Source organism: Neocloeon triangulifer, unplaced genomic scaffold (assembly GCF_031216515.1).
Source record: "Neocloeon triangulifer isolate White Clay Creek 2 clone unplaced genomic scaffold, ASM3121651v1 ptg000008l, whole genome shotgun sequence".
Taxonomy (NCBI): domain Eukaryota; kingdom Metazoa; phylum Arthropoda; class Insecta; order Ephemeroptera; family Baetidae; genus Neocloeon; species Neocloeon triangulifer.
The window spans coordinates 1,519,190-1,543,759 of NW_026775550.1; the positions used below are offsets into that span (position 1 = coordinate 1,519,190).

Genomic DNA, 24,570 nt, shown 5'->3' on the forward strand with positions numbered 1-24,570 from the left:
AGAGAATAATGCCTTTGAAATCTATATAGTTTAATTATAAAACAATTAATGAATAGGCGCAGTGATTCATTTTATAAGTTGCGAGTGAAGAAAACGGGCTTTACCTCTTTGTAAAAAATAAAAATTATTCAAAATAAGTTGGCTTTACCAGTTTCGGTCACGATCTGCAACCTTATGAGCAAGAAAAATAGAAAAAAATCGGCAAATTAAAAAAACCATCACCTTTTTTTAAGATTTGTTGTAAAAAAAATGTGATTTTTCAATTTGCTGATTTTTTATATTTTTCTTGCTCATGAATTAGGGTCGCAGAGTATGGAGACCGAAACTGATAGAGCTGTCTTGTTTTTTAATTAAAACAAATTTTTATTACGAGGAAAAAGCCCATTTTCTTCACTTCCGCATGATCATCTCCTCCAGTGTTAATTTCCTCAAACAAATTCATTATTTAGTTTAGTTATTGAATATTACCAATTATTAACTCTTGACAAAATATTAACCTAAATACAAAATAACAATTATTATGCAATTATTTTAATTACTTTTTCTCTCTAATACAATTTTTTTGTATAATATACATATTATTACTTTTTTAAAAGTTCATTTTTCTTTGTATAAAATTTTGTGGAAAATTAAATTTTGCAAATCGGTTAGAGAAAAATAATTTAAAACACATATTTATTAGCATTGGCCGCATTGGCCGTGAGGGAGACAGTTAAACATTAACAATATTAACTCATATTTTATTTTATCATATCATTAAATGTTGAATGTTTGAAAATAAATTATTCTATAGAATAAGCAGCATAGAAATATTACGAAGATCAAGCCCCACGGTATCAACCCATATGGATAAGATCAGCAGTTGGGTTCAGGAGATTATTCTAATTGCGCTTTCCGCAGTGACCACATGAAGCACTCGGCATATAAAAATGTCATTAAAAATCCACCTCAAAACCAGCGCGAGGGAAATCATCGCGGCCGCGCGGCGAAAGCCTGGGGAGGACCTGCAATAATTGAAACAAAGCACTTTTGGGCTAATCCGTCGGCATGTTTTACCAAAAGCGATCCTGGGCGATTAAAAATAAAAAAAGCGGAAAAGGCCGACGAGCTGCGGTCGATTTGGCTCTCGGCAAAAACAAAACGCGCGAATTTGTCGCAGAGCATAAATCGGAATAAATGCGGAAAAATCAAAGTTTAATTGCTGCAATTGAAAGAGCCAATTGTAATTGTCACATGCTGGTCACCCACACGGACCCTCTCTCTCGATGGACACACATTCATGTATTATGAATAAAAAATTGACTTTTTACAGCTAACCGTTCGCGTTTGTATGTTTGCACGGGGGTTGTAAAAATGCGCGCGCGGCGCACAAAACACTGCACACTCTGGATTATGACGGCGGGGCCGGTTTTATATATATCAGGAGATTGCCAAAATTCCCATTAAAACGGTGAGCGCCCGTGTACGTACCAACATGCCGAACAATTAAAAAGGGTCCCCGCCCTTGCATACGAGAGACCAAAAGTTCGCAAGAGACTAACAGGTTGCAGCAATTCAGGCGTCTGCACATTACAAGAAAATCCTCTTATAAAGCCAAGCGAGGAAATTGGGGGTGTTATCTCGTTTTTTATATTATTTCATTATTATTCTCCACGTTCGCTCTCCTTCCTCGCGGCTCACTGGAAGCTATTTTGAATTGGGGGACTCGCATTTTTTTTGTATTAATGTGGTGCTGGCGATGACAAAGGGCGAGTGATATTCAGTGCGAGAGCCTCCTTTGCTTGAATAACAAGCAGAAATGAGATGATAATAGAGCGACTGCTTCTTCTTCTTCTCTGCTCTCGAGAGCAGTATTTTAATATACGAGAGCAGAAGTAGTGGAGTTTTGCTGCGTGTGGGAAAGATGAAGAGACAAATCTTTTCTTCCTCGAGCTTTGCAATCGGATTCTTTTCTTTGCTCGCGTCGAGTGTGAGATCCATAATAATGAAATATTCATCGCTAACTTAATTTGCGTCATTTGAATGGTCGCAACGGATCTGGAGCTAAATTTCTCCATATTAAAATTACAAATCATAGAGAGTTTAAAATTATTTTAAGCATGGACAAAAATGAATAATCTATTCCATAACAATAACGTATTATATGATTAATTACTTAAATGATGATTATTCAATAAATTATTTCCTTCAATGTAGAATGTTTGAATAAGAGAAAAGAACACCTTTTTGATTCTAACCAAAGTCACTCTTTGTAGATAATCTCAAATAACGTGCTGTTTTGTCAACCATATTTATAGAATTGGTATAAAACATCAAAATATTATTATAAAAAAAATGAATGAAAAAATTGTCAAAATTTGTAATTAATATAAATGTATTAATAAATAAAATTTAAAAATAAAAATTTTTTGTAATTAATTTTTCTTTAATTTATATATGAAACAAAATAAAAAAGAATTTTTCAAAATACAAAGCTTTTTGTATAAAAGATTAATTACAACAGCTTTATTTTGGTCAGTGCCAATATCTTCACAAGTTTTATATAAATGAGCCAGTTGTTGATAACGTGAAGGAATTTCTCTAAATATGATTAGATTTTTTTAATTGATGGATATTCCAATTTTAACTTTCACTTAATTAAAACGCTGTCCTGTTCACGCCATGTGATTTAATGTTAAGGCTAAGAAACGCAATAAGGCACTAAAATTTTTCTCAAAATAAATTTCATTACAATAGGCCCAATATATAAAATATTATGGAGGCTTCAACTTCATACTTAAATTACAAGTTTTATAATAATTAGTTGTAAAATATTTAATTAAAGAAAAAAGTTGCATACACTTTCTCATGTTAATTAAAATTTATTGTTAGAAAAATAGTTTTTCTCTCATTAATTTCAACATGAATTTCAAATAATTTAGAAATGCTTTTAAATTTTTGCAATAAAAAAAAGTACAAAATACAAGAGTTAAAAATAATTCCACGCAGTCTTTAAATAAAAACACGTTTCAAAACCGTGTTCGGCGGCAGGACTAATTTCGGCGCCCAGAGCTCAGGCAATAAATCATCGACTAATTATGCAAAAAAGAATTTCGCCTCTCCAGGGGCCAAATCACACGGTTTAATTTGCGCGCAACCACAGCATAGCGTGCACCCGTTGCAGGTTATGATATATTTGTGTATGCGCGCGCGAATTTGTATATATTTTTGAATGTATATTATTCGGTGTCGGTTCGGCGGCGAATTGATCAGAGACGCGAGAGCCGCGTAGTTTTACTAACCCATCGTAGCCCCTTAATTTATACGCTCTGGCTGATGCACCGCGATGAGCCTCTCGCGCTGTTTCTATGCCGAGGCACGTTTTCGCACACGGCCGCTCTCGCTGATGCCGGCGCAGAGCTGCACATGTGTGTGTTTCTTATCCGCCTGTTTGCGTCAAATGAAATTTTTTTAATTAAAAAGATATCCTGGCGTGCCTTGCCTCATTTTTTTTTCATACCCGCTGAGAGAAAGGAAAATTTTCGCCACAGTCATCGTCGAAAATCGCCGGCGCGACCAGAAATAGCCGGGGTCACTTTGTAAAACTTTTTCGCTCGCCCGCCGACGCCGAGTCGCACCGAAATTAAAGTGTAGTTTGCACGCCAATTACCGCAAAACGCACCCGACTTCGCTTATCTCCTTGTGATGTTTGCTTTCCGCTCCTTTTCAGGCCAATTCGCTTCAACGTAATTAAATTTTTAAACTCTGAGATGCCTGCCCTTAACCCTTTCAATCTGGGTGAAATTCATCACTTTTGCAGATAAATTTCTTTCTTAATTTCTGACAACACGATGAGCAATTTTTTAGCTTGGATAGATTAATTTGTTATTAAATATTACATTTTTTCATTTTTCATTGTTTATTGCTTGGAAATAAACAATAATTAAAAACCAATTCAAAAATGCAAACCCTGAAATTATATAGGGTAGAAATGTAAAAATGGTAAAGAGAAATAAATTATATAAATTCACAAATTTATCTTCATCAATAACATATTTTGTTCCTTCGAAAGCTCTGACTGAAACAAATAAAACAAATGCCAAAATGCAAAAATGAGGGAAACAAAACTTTAGCAATGAAACTGAAATTGAAATTAATTTTGTGTTGGTTTATTTGATTGAACGCCGCAGGCATGCAAAAATACATAACCCTAAAAAAGAAAAAAGAAATAATTCAAAATAAATATCCAATCGCTTACTATTCCTAAATTAATAAATTTCACTTCGCCTAAATATTCGCTGCTTCTCGCAGGCTTAGCTTCTTTTCAGAACAATAGTTTAATTCTTATTTGCTAATTTATTTGCCATTGAAAAATGCCATTCGATGATTTGCATAAGTGCTTATTTTAATTAAAAGTTTGGAAATTTAAGTTTCAATTCTATTGACCTTAAATTTACAAGGGAATAAATCGGAACATAGCAAGTGCTTTTCTTTTTATGAATAAAGACGTTATAGAGAGTCGTGATAGAGCGCCCTTTTTGTTTTCACAATAATCGTCTGTTAAGTGCCAAAATTTTAATTAAAATATAGCCATTCACTATATTTACCAGGTCACAGCCGTTATAGACCATGTTTGATTTTTACACTATTTAGGTTTCAATTCTATTGACCTTAAATTTACAAAGTAATATATCGGAATATAGCAAGTGCTTTTCTTTTTAGGACAAAAACGTGATAGTGCGCCCTTTTCATTTCACAATTCACGTTCGGCCCGCCTCATGACCTAAAAATTGAATAATAAAAAGCCAGAAACAATAATTTTTAGGATTAAATTTTAGGTTCTGTTGGCGAGAAGACCAATATTTTGGAAGAAAAATAGCACTTCACTATCCTTTTCAGGACTGAGTCGTGACAGAGCGCCCTTTTGTTTTCACAAAAATCGTCTGTTCAGTGGCAAAAAGTTTGATAAAAATATAGCCATATACTATATTTGTCAGGTCACAGACGTTATAGACCAAGTTTGATTTTAACACTATTTAGGTTTCAATTCGATTGACCTTAAATTTACAAGTGAATAAATCGGAACATAGCAAGTGCTTTTCTATTAAGGACACAGACGTGATAGAGCGCCCTTTTTATTTTCACATTTCACGTTCGGCCCGCCTAATCACCTTAAATTTGTATATTATATGGTGAGCCACTATAATTTTTAGGATAAAATTTAAGGTTCTGTGTGCGAATTGACGTATATTTTGAAAGAAAAATAGCACTTCACTATCCTTTTCAGGACTGAGTCGTGATAGAGCGCCCTTTTTGTTTTCACAAAAATCGTCTGTTAAGTGCCAAAATTTTAATTAAAATATAGCCACTCACTATATTTTCCAGGTCACAGACGTTATAGACCAAGTATGATTTTTACACTATTTAGGTTTCAATAATAATTAAAATTTAATTTTTGTCTTTTCTCTTCCTTCCCTATGGATTAAAAAAATAAGCCCATCAGCCAAAACTGAATATGGAAAAAAAAATGTATTTTGCAAGGAAATCTGATTTAGACGGTTTTTTATTATTTTGCAGTCCAACAAATATAGAAACACATATTTATCAATTGACGGTTTCAAACATCCCGAAGTATCAAAAAGAAATGATTATCTATTTACACATTTTTGGTCCTCACAAATTTTCATTTATTTTCTAAATTGAGCCAAAAGCAGTCCAATCAAATTTCAATTCTGAACTTTTATCGACAGCCTTTTGTATTTTCAAATTGACTGCAATTTTTCTGACATTTGTTTATGAAAAGTCTGTTCTGTTTACAGCTACTCAATCTCCGTTCGGTATTGTGATTTAGTTAGTCTGATGCTTACAAAACATTCAAAAGTCGAATTAACGAGGAAAAACACAAAAAAAAACGTCAATCACCAGCAATTTCCTGCGCCGATTTGACACGAGTGTGTGCGGGAAAAAGGCAAAATTTAAACCGCACGTTCCGTTTTTGTATTTTTTTATTTGGAAAAAACAACTCCTTTAACCTCTGTCGTTGGTCCAAACCGTGTTGATGCAGCCCGGGACAAAAGTCAATTTATTAACGGAAAAGCGGGTACCAGATTAAAATTGACAGCCGCGGCCGAATAAAACATTTCTATAAACACGCGTGCACGGAAAGCCGAAAATGCGGCACGTGAATTGACAGACAATTCGTACGTTTGAAAAGCTTTGCGAAGAATTAGCAAAATATTCGAAGTGAAAATTTGATCCGAAAGTTAAAGGCCCGCTAATACCTTTATGCGTTTCAAAAACACACGCAAATTATTCGCTCTCTGCGCGCACCGGCCTTGTTTCGTATTTTTTTTATTTTGTATTTTCTTGTGTTTCCAATTCGCAAAAAAAAATACATATTGGCAGAAATTAAGCCACCCCCGTTATTGGCGAAGGGGAGTGACACCGAAGCCCCCACCCCCAATCAATAACGCAAGTTGGGCCATGTGGAAAGCATCAGTAAACGACAAGAGAGACCGCCCGCCCGCTTCATCAATTGATTTTGCCACCTAACGTACACCGCCGTGTGTGGTGCAAATTTTTAAGTACGGCCCGCCAAATTCCTAAACATACATATTTAAGTCACAAATAAAATCCTTTCGTCTCTTTTTTCCAATTTCCCTATTTTTGTATGACCAAAAACAATCATAATAAAACATTTTATATTGCAATAAGTTTCTGGCCTTTGAATTAAAAAGGAATCACAAAAATAACAATAACAAAAATTATTTTCAATTCTATCTTAACTGTAATATAAAAATTTTTAACATTTTAAATTCATACAAATATTTTTAATTACATTAATAAATATAATTATTTAAAGAATAAATTAGGTTTTTTCTGTAACCTCGTGTACTTTAATAGGTTGTTTAATTTTGAAGAATTTTTTAATTAATTTGTAACAAATATAAAAAACTTGAAAAATTTGACTATCCGAAGACTTCGCATTAATTAGATTCGAAGTTTTCTAGTTGAGGGAAAATAGCCCTGGTGAATGGTGAGGAAATAATTATAATATGCAACTACATTATATTGCAAAAAAATAATGATAAATAAGCTTAACAATATTTCCTCATGAATAATCTTATATTCTGACGAGTTAACCATTAGGCTATGCTCCAAATTAACAGCAATAAATAAAAAAAAATTCAAAGCAAAGCCCAGCTAGCCAGGCCTACGGGCAGGCCGGGCTAGCCGGGCAGGCAAGGCTAGCCCGGCAGGTCGGGCAGGTCGGGCAGGCCGGGCAGGTCGGGCAGGTCGGGCAGGCCGGGCAGGTCGGGCAGGCCGGGCAGGTCGGGCAGGCCGGGCAGGTCGGGCAGGCTGGGCTAGTCGGGCAGGTCGGGCAGGCCGGGCTAGCCGGGTAGGTCGGGCAGGCTGGGCTAGCCGGGCAGGCCGGGCCAGCCGGGCAGGTCGGGCAGGTCGGGCAGGCCGGGCAGGTCGGGCTAGCCGAGCAGGCCGGGCAAGCCGGGCTAGCCGGGCAGGTCAGGCAGGCCGGGCTAGCCGGGCAGGCCGGGCAGGTCGGGCTAGCCGGGCAGGTCGGGCAGGCCGGGCTAGCCGGGCAGGCCGGGCAGGTCGGGCAGGCCGGGCAGGTCGGGCAGGCCGGGCTAGCCGGGTAGGTCGGGCAGGCTGGGCTAGCCGGGCAGGCCGGGCCAGCCGGGCAGGTCGGGCAGGTCGGGCAGGCCGGGCAGGTCGGGCTAGCCGAGCAGGCCGGGCAAGCCGGGCTAGCCGGGCAGGTCAGGCAGGCCGGGCTAGCCGGGCAGGCCGGGCAGGTCGGGCAGGCCGGGCAGGTCGGGCAGGCCGGGCTAGCCGGGTAGGTCGGGCAGGCTGGGCTAGCCGGGCAGGTCGAGCAGGCTGGGCTAGCCGGGCTAGCCGGGCAGGTCGGGCAGGCTGGGCTAGCCGGGCTAGCCGGGCAGGCCGGGCTAGCCAGGCAGGTCGGGCAGGCCGGGCTAGCCGGGCAGGCCGGGCAGGCCGGGCTAGCCGGGCAGGCCGGGCAGGTCGGGCAGGCCGGGCTAGCTGGGCAGGTCGGGCAAACCGGGCAGGTCAGGCAGGTCGGGCAGGCCGGGCAGGTCGGGCAGGCCCGGCTAGTCGGGCAGGCCGGGCTAGCCGGGTAGGTCGGGCAGGCTGGGCTAGCCGGGAAGTCGGGCAGGCCGGGCTAGCCGGGCAGGTCGGGCTAGCCGGGCAGGCCGGGCAAGCCGGGCAGGCCGGGCAAGCCGGGCAGTCCGGGCTAGCCGGGCAGGCTGGGCAAGCCGGGTTAGCCGGGCAGGTTTTGGGCTAGCCAGGCAGGCTCTGGACTTGCCGGGCAGTGTCTGGGCTAGGTGATTCAAATAAAGCTCTACATTTTGATATGGCACACTTTTTTATGTTTTTCTCTCAGGGCAAGCGTAAAAGTCGCAGATTGGAATCTTGAAATTAAAACAGGGAAGAGATGTTATAAGTTAAAAAAAAATTATTATAATAACTACGAAAACTAAAATTTTTTACCGTTTCATGATTTTTTTTAATATCAGGAGTTAATTGGTTGGGTTGTAATAAATTTAATGTTGTATGAAATAATTAAATTTTCAGGATTTCTGAAATTAACGTCAATAATTTCGTTTTTTATGTATTTTGAATGGTCAAAGTAAATTATTATTTGCAATTAAAAGACACATTTTTTAAAGCTTAATAATTCATTTCGCATTCTTTTTTAATAGAATCAAAATAAATCTCTATCTTTCGACTACTTACATTAATTTAGGACACAATTTGACGAATCAATCTTGATATTCTCGATCAACTTCTGATCGCACAAGAACATCATTATTATTGCAAATCTGATTTCGCCAATAATGTTGTCGCGCGCGCACATAATACAATTTATTTGCGGTGCTCTTCACGTCACGCTTTAATTCAATGCACCCCTTTCAATAGGCCGCGCCGACATGTCCTGCGATCAGCAAAAACTTCTCCATTCTGAATCCGTGCAAAATAATCTCGGCGTGCAGCCGTACAGTACATAGGCCTATACTATATACTGCGTTGTACAAAAACTCCCATTCAATCGGCACCTGCTCTCCACCGTAGGCCGCTTCTCTGATTTAATGTGTTGCATTATTTTGTATATATCTCGACCGCAGCTCAATTATAATGTATATGCAGCGCATAATGAAAGTGCAGAGCAGTGTTTTCATTCATCAAACACGAGGATGAAAAAAAAATGCACTGGCGAGACTGCCTTTTGAGCTGAACGAAAAAAGAGTCGGGAAAAAAGCAATGGAATGTTCAAAATTATGAAATTATTTCTTTATTTAAATTTCTTCTCTACTCAGACTGGAAACCTTAATACTAAAAATTTCACAAAGTTTTAAAACAAAATTCCTTTAATATAATGAATCATTTTGAATTTTCTAAATTCAAGCACAAAATAAATTAAAGTTTTCTCTTTTAGGTCTACAAATTTTTTACATTTTATCAATTACAAATGCACTGAAATTTTTACAGCATTCAATTCATAAGTCCAGCGATATCAAATTTGTATATAAAAAAAATTCAATTCAATTTATTAATAAGGAGATCATGTCCAGAAGTGACTTTAGACAATAATTTTCTGAATTAATAATTTAACGAATATACATGTGGAACCCAAAAAATCAGTTTAAAAAGTAAAGCAAAAACATTAGCCCACATCATAGGAATCAGTTCCTTACTGTCCTCTGACTACCCTGAATGTCTCTGCTCATTCACATTGAACACTTCCCTCGTCTATTGGAATAAATTGCGCAGGAATTTTCAAATTAAGGAAAACAGTTTGAGGATCTCCAAAAATTGTCAATCTTCTGAGTTGAAAATCAAAAAAGAACTTTTAAATTTAAATTAGTAATATTTTTCTATAAATTAAAATAAAATTATTCATTTAAAGTTAAATTTTTGCTCATTTTTTATTGCCGTGCTTTTAACACATCAGAATTTTAATAGTTAAAAATGAATTTCATTTTTTTTTCAGCTCGGCATCAAAGTCGGCGTTCGGCGTGCACGCAGAGAGGATTGACCAATTTGGCCGTCGAGTAACAAAGCACGCCATTTCCTTTTCCATTACTCGCTAACAGTCAATTTGAATATCAAAACTCGGCGGCGCAGCGAATGTCAACTTGTTTGTCGCGCGCGCGAACTAAGTGTTATGGGGCGAAAATAAATTTGCGGGAGTAAATTCGGCCGAGCCAATAACAACGTGGCGAGCGCGTATAGTTAAAATCCACTCACGACGATAATAAAGTTGGCCTATGCGCGCCGCCTAATAATTATTATCATTATTGTGTTTATGGCCGCGTGCACCGCCTGCGCCTGCCAAGCTATGCACGGTAAAAATTTTATCCCGAAGTGCATTATTTTGATCGCCGCCTATTTTACGGCCGTCGTCTTCGTTAAACCGGCGTGTCTCGAAATAATCCTCTCTCTCTCCTGCTGGAAGGTTGTCTATTATTTCATTTACGAGAGAAGGACGACTCTAATTAAAGCAAATATGCTCCGTGCAAGAGTGCAATTGCGCTGTAAATCACTTCCATATAGTCTCATGGCTAAAGGGAATTAAATTTTTGACAGCTTGGAAATTTAATTAATTAATGGTGGAAATTTAATTTCTACTGTGCTGGATTCAATTTTGTTGGGAGAACTACTTCTTGGTTTTCTTTATATAAATTCAGAATACAATATGTAGATCATTTAAAAAAATTTATTAGGTGCAATTGTTTATTACTCGTAGTGTAGCTTTTGGTCAATTTCAAATTTGAATCCAATCCAAACACTTATTTGAATGGATTCTGAGGGAAATGTGATATCCTATTTAATCTCTTTGTTGGAGATGTACTAAAATGTACTTATATAAGGCAAGAACTATCCTTTTAAAGAAGTTTTGATATTAGAAACATGGATTTAACCAATTTAATGGATAAACACCTTATTTCAGAAACTATTATCTAATTTTAAAGCTATATTTTTAAGAATACCATTTAACCACCCAGCCTGTTTAAAAAAATTTTCTTTTAAAAACAGCACCAAATTTTTACCTTACTAAATTAATCAGGGTTACTATTCACCTATTGGGCTTTTATCAAACTTAAGATTTTGAAGCTTTTTTTATTTTTAAACGCAGCATTCCAATGGTGCTGGTAAATGAGAGCTTCTCTCTTTCCTCTGGTATTTATATATTTTTTTGCAAATTTTTTACCTCCTTCGAGTTCGGCAAGCACGGCGTTTGGTGGCGTCACGAAAACATTCTGCAATAAAGCAGAAAAAATATACAACAAGCTCCATTTTTAGCATGGACGGGTTGTGCCCGAAATGCACACACGCATACCAAAAGCCGTCAAAAATAATTTTGGCATCAAAATAAGATATAATTATGCCACTTTTAATGAAAACGACCACGTTATCAGTGCATAGAAACTGCCAAGTTTTTCTGGTTGATTTAATTTTTTTAAATTGTTTTTGGTAGGAGGAGGTCAGATTTCCTGCATTTTCAGGTTTATTTTTTGATAATTACCTACAAAAAAAAAACATGAAAATAAAAATTAGTTAAATTTCGGAATGGGAAAATCATATATGTAGGAAGTATAGAAATTAATGCCTATAAAAGTAAAAAACTGTAACTTTAAATTGCAACAATATTTATGTTTGACGTTTGTGAAAAATTCTTTGTATGTTTATTTTATTTTTTATCTATGCATTGTTTGATTTAATTTGAACTATATTTAAATAATTTAATTGTACTTCTTTTATTATAACCTGGTTTTTATTTACATACAAAATTAATTTAAATTATAAATAATATGCATGTATCAGAGAATATTATTATTATGTAAGAAATCATACTTCTTAAGCTTATCAATTGCATTTAAAACATATAAATTAGATCATATAATTGTTAAATGAAATACCATGCTAAACTGATTGAAATTTGTGGGAATCTGTAATTTGCTAGTTTAAATAACACCATAATAAAAATTAAATTTTTATATCAAACTCGGAGAAATTTGCAAAAAAGACTGGGTACGCATCAATAATGGCGAATAAAAAGGTAGGAGATGGGGAGCTTATCTCAATCTGCACGCACGGCATTTATTTTTCGTTCGGCCCGGCGAGAAGGTGCGTTTTCCGAGCAATAAAATCACAGATTGCAAAAGGGCACTTTGCTTTACTGCCGTGGCGAAGCGGGGTCGTTGCGTGCGCGCCTCTCGCGGGCAAACGAAGCGTCGGTCGCCGGCGTCGGAAGCCCTCGAGTCGTCGGCGAAGAGCGAGCGAGCGCCGCGTTTTTATATTCGGAGGGAGGGTCTGCCGCCCCTTGACTTGCTCGCTTGATGTATGTATGGAGTGACGTAGCAGCATCCATGCCGCGGGCTCCTCTCTCTCTCCGGCTAGTAACCGAGTGGAGAGCAGCATGGGTGCGTTGTTGCTTTTCTTGTGCGCCGCACTCGCTCGCCAGACTCTGCCGAGACGCAAATTTCGGTCCCGGTGCGCACCACGCGATTCCCCCGACCGCGATCATGTAATATATTATTCGCGATCAAAGATTTTGCGTCGTTTCAAAGAAGCGGAAAGTCGTTGATTTTCGTACATGTATAGGTTTCCGATACGTTGCGAGAAGAGTGAAAATTGTTTCAAAATCGATGTGCAAGCAGCGTAGGCAATGCGATTTGCACTGCTGTCGTGCAGGTTGCAGAACGCGCGACATTCTTCCAGCGCGTGAATGTGTGTGGGAAAGTTTTGAGAATGGGTTTTATTTTTAGAGAACTTGGTAGACAAATATTTTATTTTCATAATGAGTGATAAAACTACGTACTTTCCGAAAATGGATAAATTTAAGATAAAGAATCGAAAATTTAAATTTCTTTCAGATAAAACAACGAAAATATTCTTAATCTGAATATTGATGTAATTCATGATATTGAGTGCGCAAATTTTAGCTCATCAGCTATCTTTTTCTCCTCCTCATTTATCAAAATCATCTCAAAAGAGCTTGAATTTTTAATGTAATTTTAAGCTTAAAAACAAAATAAAATAAATACTTGCAAATCCAGAAATAAAGATATTTTTGTATCTTTAAATGTTTCAATCAAAATCTAAAGCCTTGTCAAATTTCCCATTGATTTTCATTATCATTCGATCAAAATTGTATATCTTAAAATTAATTTTCATTATTTCCAGCATATAAATTATTGTTACAAAGTCATTAAATTTATTACGGAGTTTACTTTCATTTACAAAAAATCTAAAATAGGCTTCCTTGGAATATTTTGCCTTTTCCCTTTTCCTTTTCTAAAAAAAATACATTAATTAATACTTAAAACGGTGTTATTAATTTCCAACTTTGATGATATCTATACGAAATAAAAAAAATAGATTAGCTTTTATGTAAGCATGTGAAAAAATTACTTGCAGAATCAATTTTCTTGCTGATTAAGGAGAGTGAGGGACCTTGTCACCTTTGTGTCGAGCGAATTAGCTCGGCAATTTTCCAGTAATTGCTTTCTGGCAGCCGGCGCAGTGCACAGAATCAGAGATGCGAGCAGATAATGCCAGCAATGAATTATCAGCTGCAGCCCAACGCACTGCTCGGCGTTTTATCGAGCACGACACACACTCGGACAGAGTGGGTGTCCGGCCGGCAGCACCTCATGCGATTATTATTTATGGCCATCATTAACACACACCAAGCCGGTCTTCACAAACACATATAGTGCAGTTTCCAAGACAAATAGTGCGCCTGTATAGCTCGTTTGGCATCGCTACGCCGATTTTCCTAGAGCTAATAATTCGCGACTGATGTTACTTAACGTTTGTAATGGCGTGGATGTTTGATTGCTGAACCGTGCGATATCAAATATCAGAACACAAACCAAATAAATGCTGAACCAACAGAGATTATTGATAGATACCAATAGAAAATATATGTATAGCTCAAGAGGGCCTAAATAATATTTTTTGCAACTAAATTATATAAAAAACGTGACCTGTTTAAGAAAAATTGCTCATGATTTGATGAAAAAGGAAAAAGAATGAAAGTTTTATTTTTACTATTTTACCAATTAAACCTTATTTAACAATTTAACATATATTTAGTGAAATTAAAAGTATTTTTACCTAAACTCGCTTAAAATGTAATTATTATGTTAGTTGCAAAATGATAAATTAGTTCATTACATACTTTATTTACTTTAAATTATTTCAAAATTTGTTTTAATTTATGTGAAAATAATTATTACAGTGTTTCAAGCATTTTTTCACCCTAAATTATTTCTTATTAAAAAATTCAATATTAATTCATCGCTAACAAACATTAAATCTAATTCAAGAGTCTTCGAAGGAACTGTAAGGTGTTTATCACTTGCAACCAAAGCTGGGAATTATTTTAATTTTCTAGAGGAAAATTCGATTCGTTTTGCAGAATTCATGCAATCTAAGATGCGATTTATTAGCCATGTTTAAAAATCTTATATGTTGAAGCAGCAGAGACAAAAATTCTTATGAAATAAATCGTGAGTTAAAATTAAAATTGAGAATATATTTGCAATTTAGATCGACTTACACAAGTTGATTACGGCTAATATGAATCAAAATCACCACAATAGAGAAGGAAATTTTAATAATATTAATAGTTAAAAAAAAGTAATATTAAACCAGAAGTTCAAAGAATTTGTAATTAATTAAATAATTAATAAAAGTAAATTCTTCAGCTTATTGTTAGAACAAATAATATGAAAATTATTTTAATAAAAGGTGAAGTATCAATTATCAGCTAATTTGCCCATCCAACACAATTCCTAGCGAAATCCGCGCACAAAGCAATTAAACGACCGAATCTTTGTGTTTGTGTTTAATTATCATAGCACATGCGACAACAGCATGTTTGCTCAAAACAAAATTTTCAGCTAAGGGCGTACAAACAGCGGAAACCAACCGACCATTGAATATATCTATACCCGTGGCTGTTAGTCCAGCATGGTAACAGGGCCGCCGCCGCTGCTGCTGCTGGAGAACATGCAGGTTAATTATTGATGGATGTAAGGGATTTGATATCGAATTGTCATCCGAACGGCGGCGGCGGCACATGGATCGCACTGGGCACACAGCGTGCGCACATTGTCCATCGCAGAGGCACCGCGCGCTCATTCATTGTAAGCAATCGAGATTCTGTTGTGGGTGCCAAGCTACATTAGGTAATAACTAACGCCTGCTGCGTCTGTGACTCTCCGTAATTAGATTTCCGCTACTGCAAGATCAGCCGTGACAGTGCACAAGGAATAGATAATTAGTATATTTATTTGGAATAATATTACAAGATAATGTAATGAACATTTAATTAAGTCTTATTTTACAACAAATTATGTCTCAGAATAACAGAACAATCTTGGAGGAAAAAGCAATTTTATTGCACTGACTTTCATTAACCTTTTTGTGTGAAATTTATCTAATTAATAAATTAATTTTTAACAAATGTGTCAATATATTGGTCTTTAATATGGTAATGGATAAAAGTTTAGAATGTTAAAACAATTTAAACTATTATAATAATATAATATTATTTAAATTTTTGTTATTAGAAAAAAAGTAAATAATGGCTATCTGCAATAAGGTTAAAACTTTTATAAATTTGTAATAAAAAATATTTCTGTAATAAATATATAAGCATTGCAGATGATCATAACAAGAGAATAAAGTTGATCTTTTAGGGATGATTTTTTTACTCCCTATTGCTTATAGAATAAGATATTGTTATTAGTTTTGGGAAAACTTTTTGATATACCATTATTCAATTAATATTTATCCAGCAATAAGACTTATCATGGCGTTTATTTTTATTAATAAAACGAATAAAAAATAATAATTTGAGTTTTTTTTGCACTCCATAGATGCTAATTTAAAAACATGTTTGAAGCAACAAGTCAATTTCGCTAAATATTTCCAACATTTGTACACGGATATTCTAAATTATTTTGGACAGTTAAGTATGTAAGCAAAAGAAAGTGTTATTTTATTAGCGTTGCTAACATTTTTTTTTCTTAAATAGTATTTTTTCCTTATTTAGAATTGTTTAGAATTTCAAGATGTTTGAATTTGTGCAGTTTAGACAAGTGAAATTTCTCGCGCTAATCTTATAGTTTTCTGTCTTTGCCCTAAGCAACGGATTTTTTTTTCTAAATTTTAATTTTAGACCTGACATGATCTAAAGACTACTGTTAATATTCTTTTCTAACAGAACAACAATAAAATTGAATTTAATTTAATTGAAAAAATGCCTCTTCTTATTCTTTAAAGGAATTTATGAATAGTAAATTATTCACAGATATAATAATTAAGCAGTTTAAACCCGTTCATTGACTCTTTATCACTCTTTATGAAAAACATCAGCTAAATAATCCGAATGAAAAAAAACATTTTAGAAGCTTCTTATTTTCTCGAACAATGATATAAAAGTGCATCCAAATTACATTAAATTGATATAAATATATGAAGTTGAGTCCCAGCACAAGTTGAAAAGTTTTCAACAAGCAAAGTAAACTTTTTCCTTCCGTTTCAAGTCGCCTGTTTGCGCAAAAACGCCACTTTAAACAATATAATAAATCATAAATCAAGGAAGCGCCAAAACTTCACTTGTCAGCAAACGTGCTGTGTGTGTATTTTGAACACTCGTCTCAGGTGAGTAATGAGATCATAATTGCATTGTCCCTTGATAGTCTATCAAGAAGCAATCATGCAAAAGAGCTGTAATTAAGCCCTGGTGTGAGCCGAGGAACTACTTTTTGCAATATTTCCACGCAAGAAATGAAGGCAGCCGTCAGGAAAATATAAATCAGCCGTTGGATGCGAATTCCCTGCTCCCTTTTTTTCTCCCCCGTAATTTGATCCGGTTGTGGTGCAAGAGTGCTGTACTCACACTCGGCGGAATAAACAGCGCCAATATAAGTAGTGTCGCCTTCATTAATTGCTCCCAAGAATTGGGTTTCGCCGTCATGCGAGAAATTGCTGCAAACACTTTACTTTTTTCACAACACTTGGGCTTTTTTCTTATTTGTATCACGAGTATGATATAGGTTTGGAAAATTGCGAGCTCGATACTTTTGCCAATAACATGCATTCGTGAGCAAAAAACGAAGTAAGGGAGGCGCTTTAATTTATCGATCAGGACCCGTCTGCTCCTCTCCACGTGGTTGTGTGTGCGAAAAATCGTATAATATGTACAACGGCGGACCGCGCACGAGCCGAGGCAATACATCGTCGAGAGTACAACTTATGTGCGCCTGCAAGCGCCGGCAGTCTTCTCTGTCAGACAAGATTTCAATTTCACAAAGAACGCGTTCGTCCTTTTTTTCATTGAAAGGAAGGGACCGAGTGAGGGAGTGAATACGAGCTAAATAAAAAAAGAACGGCATTAGCAGGAAATTCGCTAAATTGGCCAAAGGGTGAAAATTGCAACTTTGTGTTGCAAAAACATTTTTTCTCATATTTCATTTTTTCATTTCAGCAGTTTACAGTATCTTTACGTTCATTACGTCAATCTTTTCTTTTTCAAATTGTATAATATTGAAGGATTAATTCAACGCTCCCCCAAAAATTCCGGGTTACCTATTGAAAAAAAAATGATAAGAGTCACAAAAGGCATAAAAATAAGTGATTTTGGCACGAGGCTACTACTAAGAAATATTTTTTTTTTAAATTTATTTTTTCGTTATTGTTAATTCAATGAATATATTTGCAATGTTCAATTTAAAATTATTTATTTAATTCATTAATTTATTGTTCATCACTGTTCATCACTATAAATAATTATCAAGAGAAGTCGAATCCACTTATTCCGCTTATACTGTTGTTTTAAACAAAGTTTTTCCGCCATAGAATTATTACAAAATTTAAGATACAAACAACAACTAGCTTGAAAATTATTCAGGAAAATTTATGTAATTGATGCAGTGAATCACTCCATGCATAAGTTTGTTTTTTTTCTCACACTCAAAATCAGATTTAAATGATATGCTTCTTCATATTATTGATGCTAGTTTTTTTTTTTTTTTTTCAATTTTACTGTTACATCCGTTTGCTATGTGAGGCCACTCATGGGTTGCGAATAAAATGAACAAATTTTAAATTTTTATAAAGGCCATCAGATTAATTTACCAGACATATTTGTTTGGCATGATAAATATTATTGTATTCAATTGAATACATATAATTTTAATGATTTTTCAGAAGTAGTATTCACAGAATATCCCTTGAAAAAAATTCATTTTGTTTACAATACATTTTGTATGTATCATCTCCAATAAAAGTTTTTAAACCGATCCAATTTTTAAATAAAATTTGTATTAAAAAAATATCAAAAATTTCATTTAATTTTCCAAATAACCAACTGATAAATTATAATATGCTCTTTTGGTATTATTTAATTAATTGTCGCCTCTGGCCTTTTTTTAAATATTTAATAAATTCGTTAGTAAATTGAATAAAAAATTTAAGTAAAAACAACTTATTATCGGTTTCAAAATCATCCGTCACGAAAAAAAAATAAAATAAAAAAATCCCGATCAATTCGATTTGCGACAGAGGAATGCGTGGGTGTCAGCGTCAACACAGACGCAGCAGGTGACAGGGAAAACGAGCGAAATCTCTTGTGTGATGCATTGCGAAACAAAGTGCGATGGCGTGGTGACACCGGCTGATAGGACATGATGTGCGAAAGGGCGCACGGGGAGAATTGCTGCCGCTTTTGTAAATCTATATAGCAAAAGGAAATCCCACAGAAAATCAATCATTGCGAACACGTCCGCCTCCGCAGAGAGGCGAGAAGAAAAATTAGATCGGCCCGAAATTTCGGCCTTTGGCAAAACGTCCGAGGCCTAAAAATAGGCGAAGCGGATCTGGAAGGAGGCGGCGGCGGCGGCGGGGCGGCCCCATCGCAATGCCGAGGCGGGCAGACGGGGCCGGTGCACCGCCAAATCAATAATCACACGTTAATGACGCAGCCTTGCAAAAAATGCGCAAAGTGTGTGCGAAAGACGTGGACGGCCGGCGCCGGGGGCCGCTCTCGGACGCCGGCCGCCTCCGGACCGCCTGGATGTTATGCTGCCGTGCAAACACGTGGCTGCTGCATAAGTCACGTGACTATCAACAGGAGGAGAGCGAGTGAGAGCCGCACGCACACCTACCGTCCATGCGAGGGTGCAAAACTTGCGGCGCACTTTCGATTTTCGCCCGACAACGGGGCTGTTTTTGCACCATGTTGCGAAAACGGGCTAATATTATATAATGCGATTGTTTTTGTACGATTTCGGTTTTAATTTGGTAAACACAAACGTCTGATTTAGACAGAGTGAGTTGTATCAAAAAGAATTAAAATTAGCATAAATTTAAAATTTCCAATGAGGAATAAATTTAGATCCTGTCTTACAAAATTCTGTTAAACTTATTATAATTTAACTAAATTAACACTTTTAACAGTTTTTTAATATCAAATTTCTGAAAAAAATAAAATAATAAATAATATTCCAATTAAATTTTGGCTGCTGCTAAATAAAAATATAAAAAACTAGCGTAAACAAGGAAAGCCACTGGATTTTCCTCGATATCGTGGGTGTTGCATTTTCCTCCTTTGGGACGGAAATAGAAAAGAGCCCGAAATACACGCCGAGTCGCGATGACAACCGCCAGAACGGAAAGGTTGCCTACCTTTGTGCAGATTTTCGGGCTGCTCCTGGACGTCCGCAGCGGCGTTGTTGTAAAAATCGCGTCCAGGCAATCCGTACATGTCTCCGGCGAGGAAAAAGCCCGGGGGCAGCAGAGGCGGCGGGGGCAGTCCGGCGCTCTGGTGGTACAGGTGCAGTTGCATCTCCTGCTGCACCCTGCGGTACATGAAGTAGTGCAGGGTGGCCTGCTCGTCGGCGGCGGCATTGTCCATGTCTAGCGTCGCAGCGGGGCTGTCGCCGTCTTAAGGTCCATCCCCGCACTGCACGCGCGCGTTCGCCGACGGACGGACTGGAAAACCCTCGTCTCTCGCCCGCTCACTCCGCCAGTGTGTTTTCTTGTGCGGCGCTCGCTCGCTCGCTCGTTCGCCCGCCGAGAGAGCCGCCGAGCTGCGACTCTCTCCCACAGCCTTGCCCTTGTCTTTTTACTACGCCGGCGAACCAAACTGCAACACAGCACTCGCGCCCGCCGCGTCTCTCTCTCTCGAGAGCTGCCTTAAAAAAAACTACTTCTTCTTCTTCGCTCGCTCCTCTCGCCGGCCGGCTGGGCATTCATTTACATTAGCCAAAACACGGCAGGCACATAACCACCTATGCTGCCATACCTAGGCCTCTCTCTCTCTCGCTCCTTGGCTCAAAGTCGCTCTGCAAGGTCACCCGCGGAACCGCGCCGCGCGCTTTTTTTATATTATTCGCGTTCGTTCGTTCGTGCCTTCCAACTGCAGCTTTGATCGCGAAATCTTTCTTGTGTGCAGCAGCGCTTCCGACCGCTGCTTTTTTGGCAAGTCAGCGCCGTGCTTGTGCCTTGAAATTCAATTCGGTCCGTACGAGAAATTATTTTTCCTTGTTAACCCTTGGAAATTACATTTTCCTTTAGAGAAATTTATTAGATGAGCGAAATAAAACAATGGCATGAAAAACATTTAAAGATTTTTATCGCTTTTTAGTTCAATGTAGTTTTGATAAATTTATTAATTAAATATATAGATACAAATTATTCGATAAAAAATGCAGAAATTGTCTACAAATAAACTACAAAAAAGGCATAAAATTTTTTTTATGATGTTTGTTTAAAATTAATTTAAATTAAAATAAAAAATTTTATAATTGCAAAAATTTCCATATAAATTAAATTTTTCAAATCGGCTAAAAAAATTTTATGCTATAATAAAAATAATTATATTAATATCTTTAAGAGTGAATTTATGTTTCAAATACTTAAAGTTGAACAAATAAAATGTTTGAGGCGCAATCACTGTTGGGTATCAATTTAATGGTGCAGTCACCGTCAGACACATTATTTGTGTGAGAGATGATGACTCTGTACGCTGACAAAATATCTGCTCACATCACGCCGCCTCTAATTCACCAGATGTGCACCATCACTCCGTATTTTGAGAGAATAAATTCTAAAAATCTGCCAAGTTTGAAAGAAAATTTATGATGAAAAAAGGAAATCAATGCGTCTTTTTTTACTTGCTTTTATCCCTCTTGAGAAGGCACTATAGCGGTAGCAATTGAGCTAACTTGAGCTAAATCCTAAGGGCCCTATGACCTATGACCCACTGGGCAGGGGGTGATGGGTTGGTTTTGATGTTGGGAATTTTAAGGACGAGGAAGGTGTGCAGCTGCGCCATTAAATGAAAACTGCATTGCCGGAATTGCAGACAAAATTTCTGCCGAATCTGCAATGATCGATGCGCCTCCTATGATTTCCGGAGTCTTGTGAACTTACCGGACAGAAAAAAGAGCTTTTCACCCCAGGATACAAACAAATCAAATTTATTTTAAGTTATAAAATCAATGTATTTACAATGAAGAATAAATTATATAATGAGCCAATTAAGCTGTTTCAAACAGTTGGTTTTACTTAAAACTAAAAAAATTTAACAATTAAAGTGCATTACATTTCCAGGATGATTTTCTAGAATCATTATTAAATTAAATACGTTAAAAATTCTCAATATTAAAAAGACCTAAAACTTGAAGAAATAGTAAAAACTTTGTTATTGGGAAGTTTTTGCTAATTAAAGCCGAAAGGAAGGAAACTCGGTCAAGGCAGCGCTGAAAAGTTTTAATTCACTATATTTCCTCCTTTGAGGAAAACTCGCGCGCGCGGCGCCGAACAACAAAGAGCTTGTGGTGTACACACGCGCGCGTTCACCCCATGCGTGCGCGTGTTATTTCATACATTTTCAAAGGAGAGAGAGAGAGCGCGAGGGATAATATTTTAAATGACGTCACTTAGCAAAATCGATACCGAACAGTCTTGGTGAAGGTCAAGGTCAGACGGGTGGAGAAGTAGTGCCTCCTCCCCGCGAGTGAAAATCGCTTTCCCGGGTCGCCTGCACTTTTCTACCCCTGCGTTCAGAGCCAATTTTTTTTTGCACTTTTACTGAATCGGTTTGTGAAAACCCATCGATGGGAATTTTTATTGGGAGGAAAAAATTGACAGAATTTCTCATTTACCGTAGGTGAAATTTAGGAAAGTGTTTTCATCGATCGCGAGCGAGAGGCGATCGTGCAAATGCTGACACTTGCGAATGTCAACAAGCCAGGCTAGACGGACTGAAGCTCCTCAACCCAGCCTACTGTGTCGCGGATTAGAGTTTAGGAAGAGATTTTTGCAGTGTTTTTATTAAATATTATATTTAAGTATAATAAACAAGAATGTTTGAATTTTAAATTTCATATATTAAATAACATTTTGCTTTATTATGTTATTTTAAATTTATTTTTTAAATTTTGAATTTCTCTATTATTATTTTGTTAATTTAATTCTAAAAAAATAATTAAAATTTTGCATTTTAATTTAAAGATAGCTTAAATATATTTAATTATTATATTGAAACTAAAGAGCTTATGTTTTATTGATGATAATTATGTAAACTACATACTTTCGACTGGCTTTCTTTGTTGATGAAGTTGGAATGTAAATTGTTGCTCTAAAATAATTTATAAAATTAACTTGCAATTTGTAAAGTACATTAATTTGATAAGTGTTTGAAAAAATTGACACTCGAGGAGATAATCATGGAAGTGAGGGAAGTCTTTTCCTTCCTATAACTAGGAAAAATTAAGTCCGATTTCTTCACTTCCAATTTTATAAGTAACTATGGAATTGGAAAAGATGATATTAAAAATAATTCACCTTATCTCAAACTGGTCTTGAATCGATTTAGTTAAAAAAATTGTCAAGGGGTGCAAATGACCGCGCAATGGAGGAAAAAAGAGCCATGAAAAGCGACAGCAGACGTCTTGAGGCTCTTATTCGATTTTACAAAGCAGTGCTGCGTGTCAAGTCCGCTTACCTTACACATTGCGCGGATAACAATATAAATGCTCACAGCTGTGCATATATAAGCTATATTCCAGCAAACCCCGCCAGCATCCGCGAATTTTCTCCTTTAAGACGAACCGCCGCCTTTTTGCGTGCGAATTCCTCTGCACTAAATTTTTTTCCTTGAAAACCGGCGTGAGCTCTTTGTTTTACATTCAAGCTATATGTTAAGAGGAAGAAATTCCAAATATAAACCAAATTAAATATTTATCTGGAGATTATTTTTGCATGATTTCAGTTTAATCAAAAAATTTGCATTTTTTTTCTCCAAGACCGTTGTCTCTTTTAAATTTTTTGCAATTTAATTTAAAACATAAACAATAATCACTTTTCCGCATAATAAAATTGTATTGGATGCCCCTAGCAAGAAAGGATTCAGGCAACTTGATTGACAGATGCGCTGAGATAGTTGCATAACTTCCGTACAAAAGACGTTTTGTTGCCACAACTACTTCGATTGCAAATGCAGAGCGGTGTTGTGCAATAAAGTTATACAGACACTCTTCAATTAGAATTTCAAATCTCCTATTTAATATCCGGTTTAATACGGCTATTATTTATGAAACAGTGTACTTTTTTATTATACAATTTCTCGTACAAATCCGTATAGTTTCAGGGTTCATTGAATGTAACAAGATATTTTCAGATGTGTATAAGATTTTAGAGGTAATTTATTAGTTCATTTTATTGTTCTCAAAAGCCAATGACGCCAAAGGCGAAAGTTTACGTTTGTAGAGTCACTTATTTGGTTGAATGCTCTGGACTGCTCTAAAAAGAGGCAAAAAATAGAGTGACCTTTAAAAATTTGCAAAATTTCACAGATTTTTTTATTGTTATGGTCAATTCTTTGGAACAAAAAGTAAGAAGAAAACGTGGTTTTTTCTTTGTGCTGAATAAATATGGCCAATATTTAAAATGTAAAGAACAGAATAATAGTAGAAAACAGACACAAAATTAATATGGGGAGATGAACATCTAAAATAATTTCCAAAAATTGTTGATTGGCAATTCAATATTGTATTGTGAATTATGTGCTTCAAGGAAAATAACTTCCCTTGAATTTAATTTAATGATATTGTTGCTGTCTTTTAATTAACAAAAGTGCTGTTTTCCGTTCACAAATTAAATTTCTATTTCTTTAAAAATTTCAATTGGTTGATTTATTTATTACTTCCAAAACCAGCAAATTTAATTAATTGTACTAAAAAATTACCAAAAACTTTAAAAAAAAACTGCTCTCCGTTTCTAACCTTCGAAATATCCCGTCTTTTGCGGCTCACGTCTCTTTGCATTTATTATTATGTGCTGTGTCTGCCGTGTTATTTTTTCTCGTCTGCTGCTTTTGCTTATGTCATACGTAAATACACTCTTCTTCCTTTCTCGCTCACTCATCCCTCTCTTTCAAAACGCACACGACTGGAAAAAACACACGCTTCAATTTCGAGCAGAAAAAGTGCTGCACAGAATAATTATTATTCCTCTAGCGGGCATTTTAATGATGTT

At 36.7% G+C, this 24,570-nt stretch overlaps 1 protein-coding gene across 3 annotated transcripts in view; it reads right to left on the minus strand.

Annotated features, from left to right (window-relative positions):
* Positions 1-24,570, minus strand: part of LOC132194946 (protein winged eye-like) — a 132,935-nt gene that overhangs the window by 96,792 nt on the left and 11,573 nt on the right. The window contains exon 1 of one of the 3 annotated variants that reach the window (XM_059616552.1): positions 19,714-20,132. The exons of 1 other annotated variant lie outside the window; for it this stretch is intronic. In XM_059616552.1, the coding sequence (XP_059472535.1) occupies positions 19,714-19,942 (229 nt within the window). In that variant the 5' untranslated portion in view covers positions 19,943-20,132. Of the gene's footprint in view, positions 1-19,713; positions 20,133-24,570 lie in introns of those variants that run through there. One more of the 3 variants, XM_059616553.1, reaches the window with a different exon arrangement.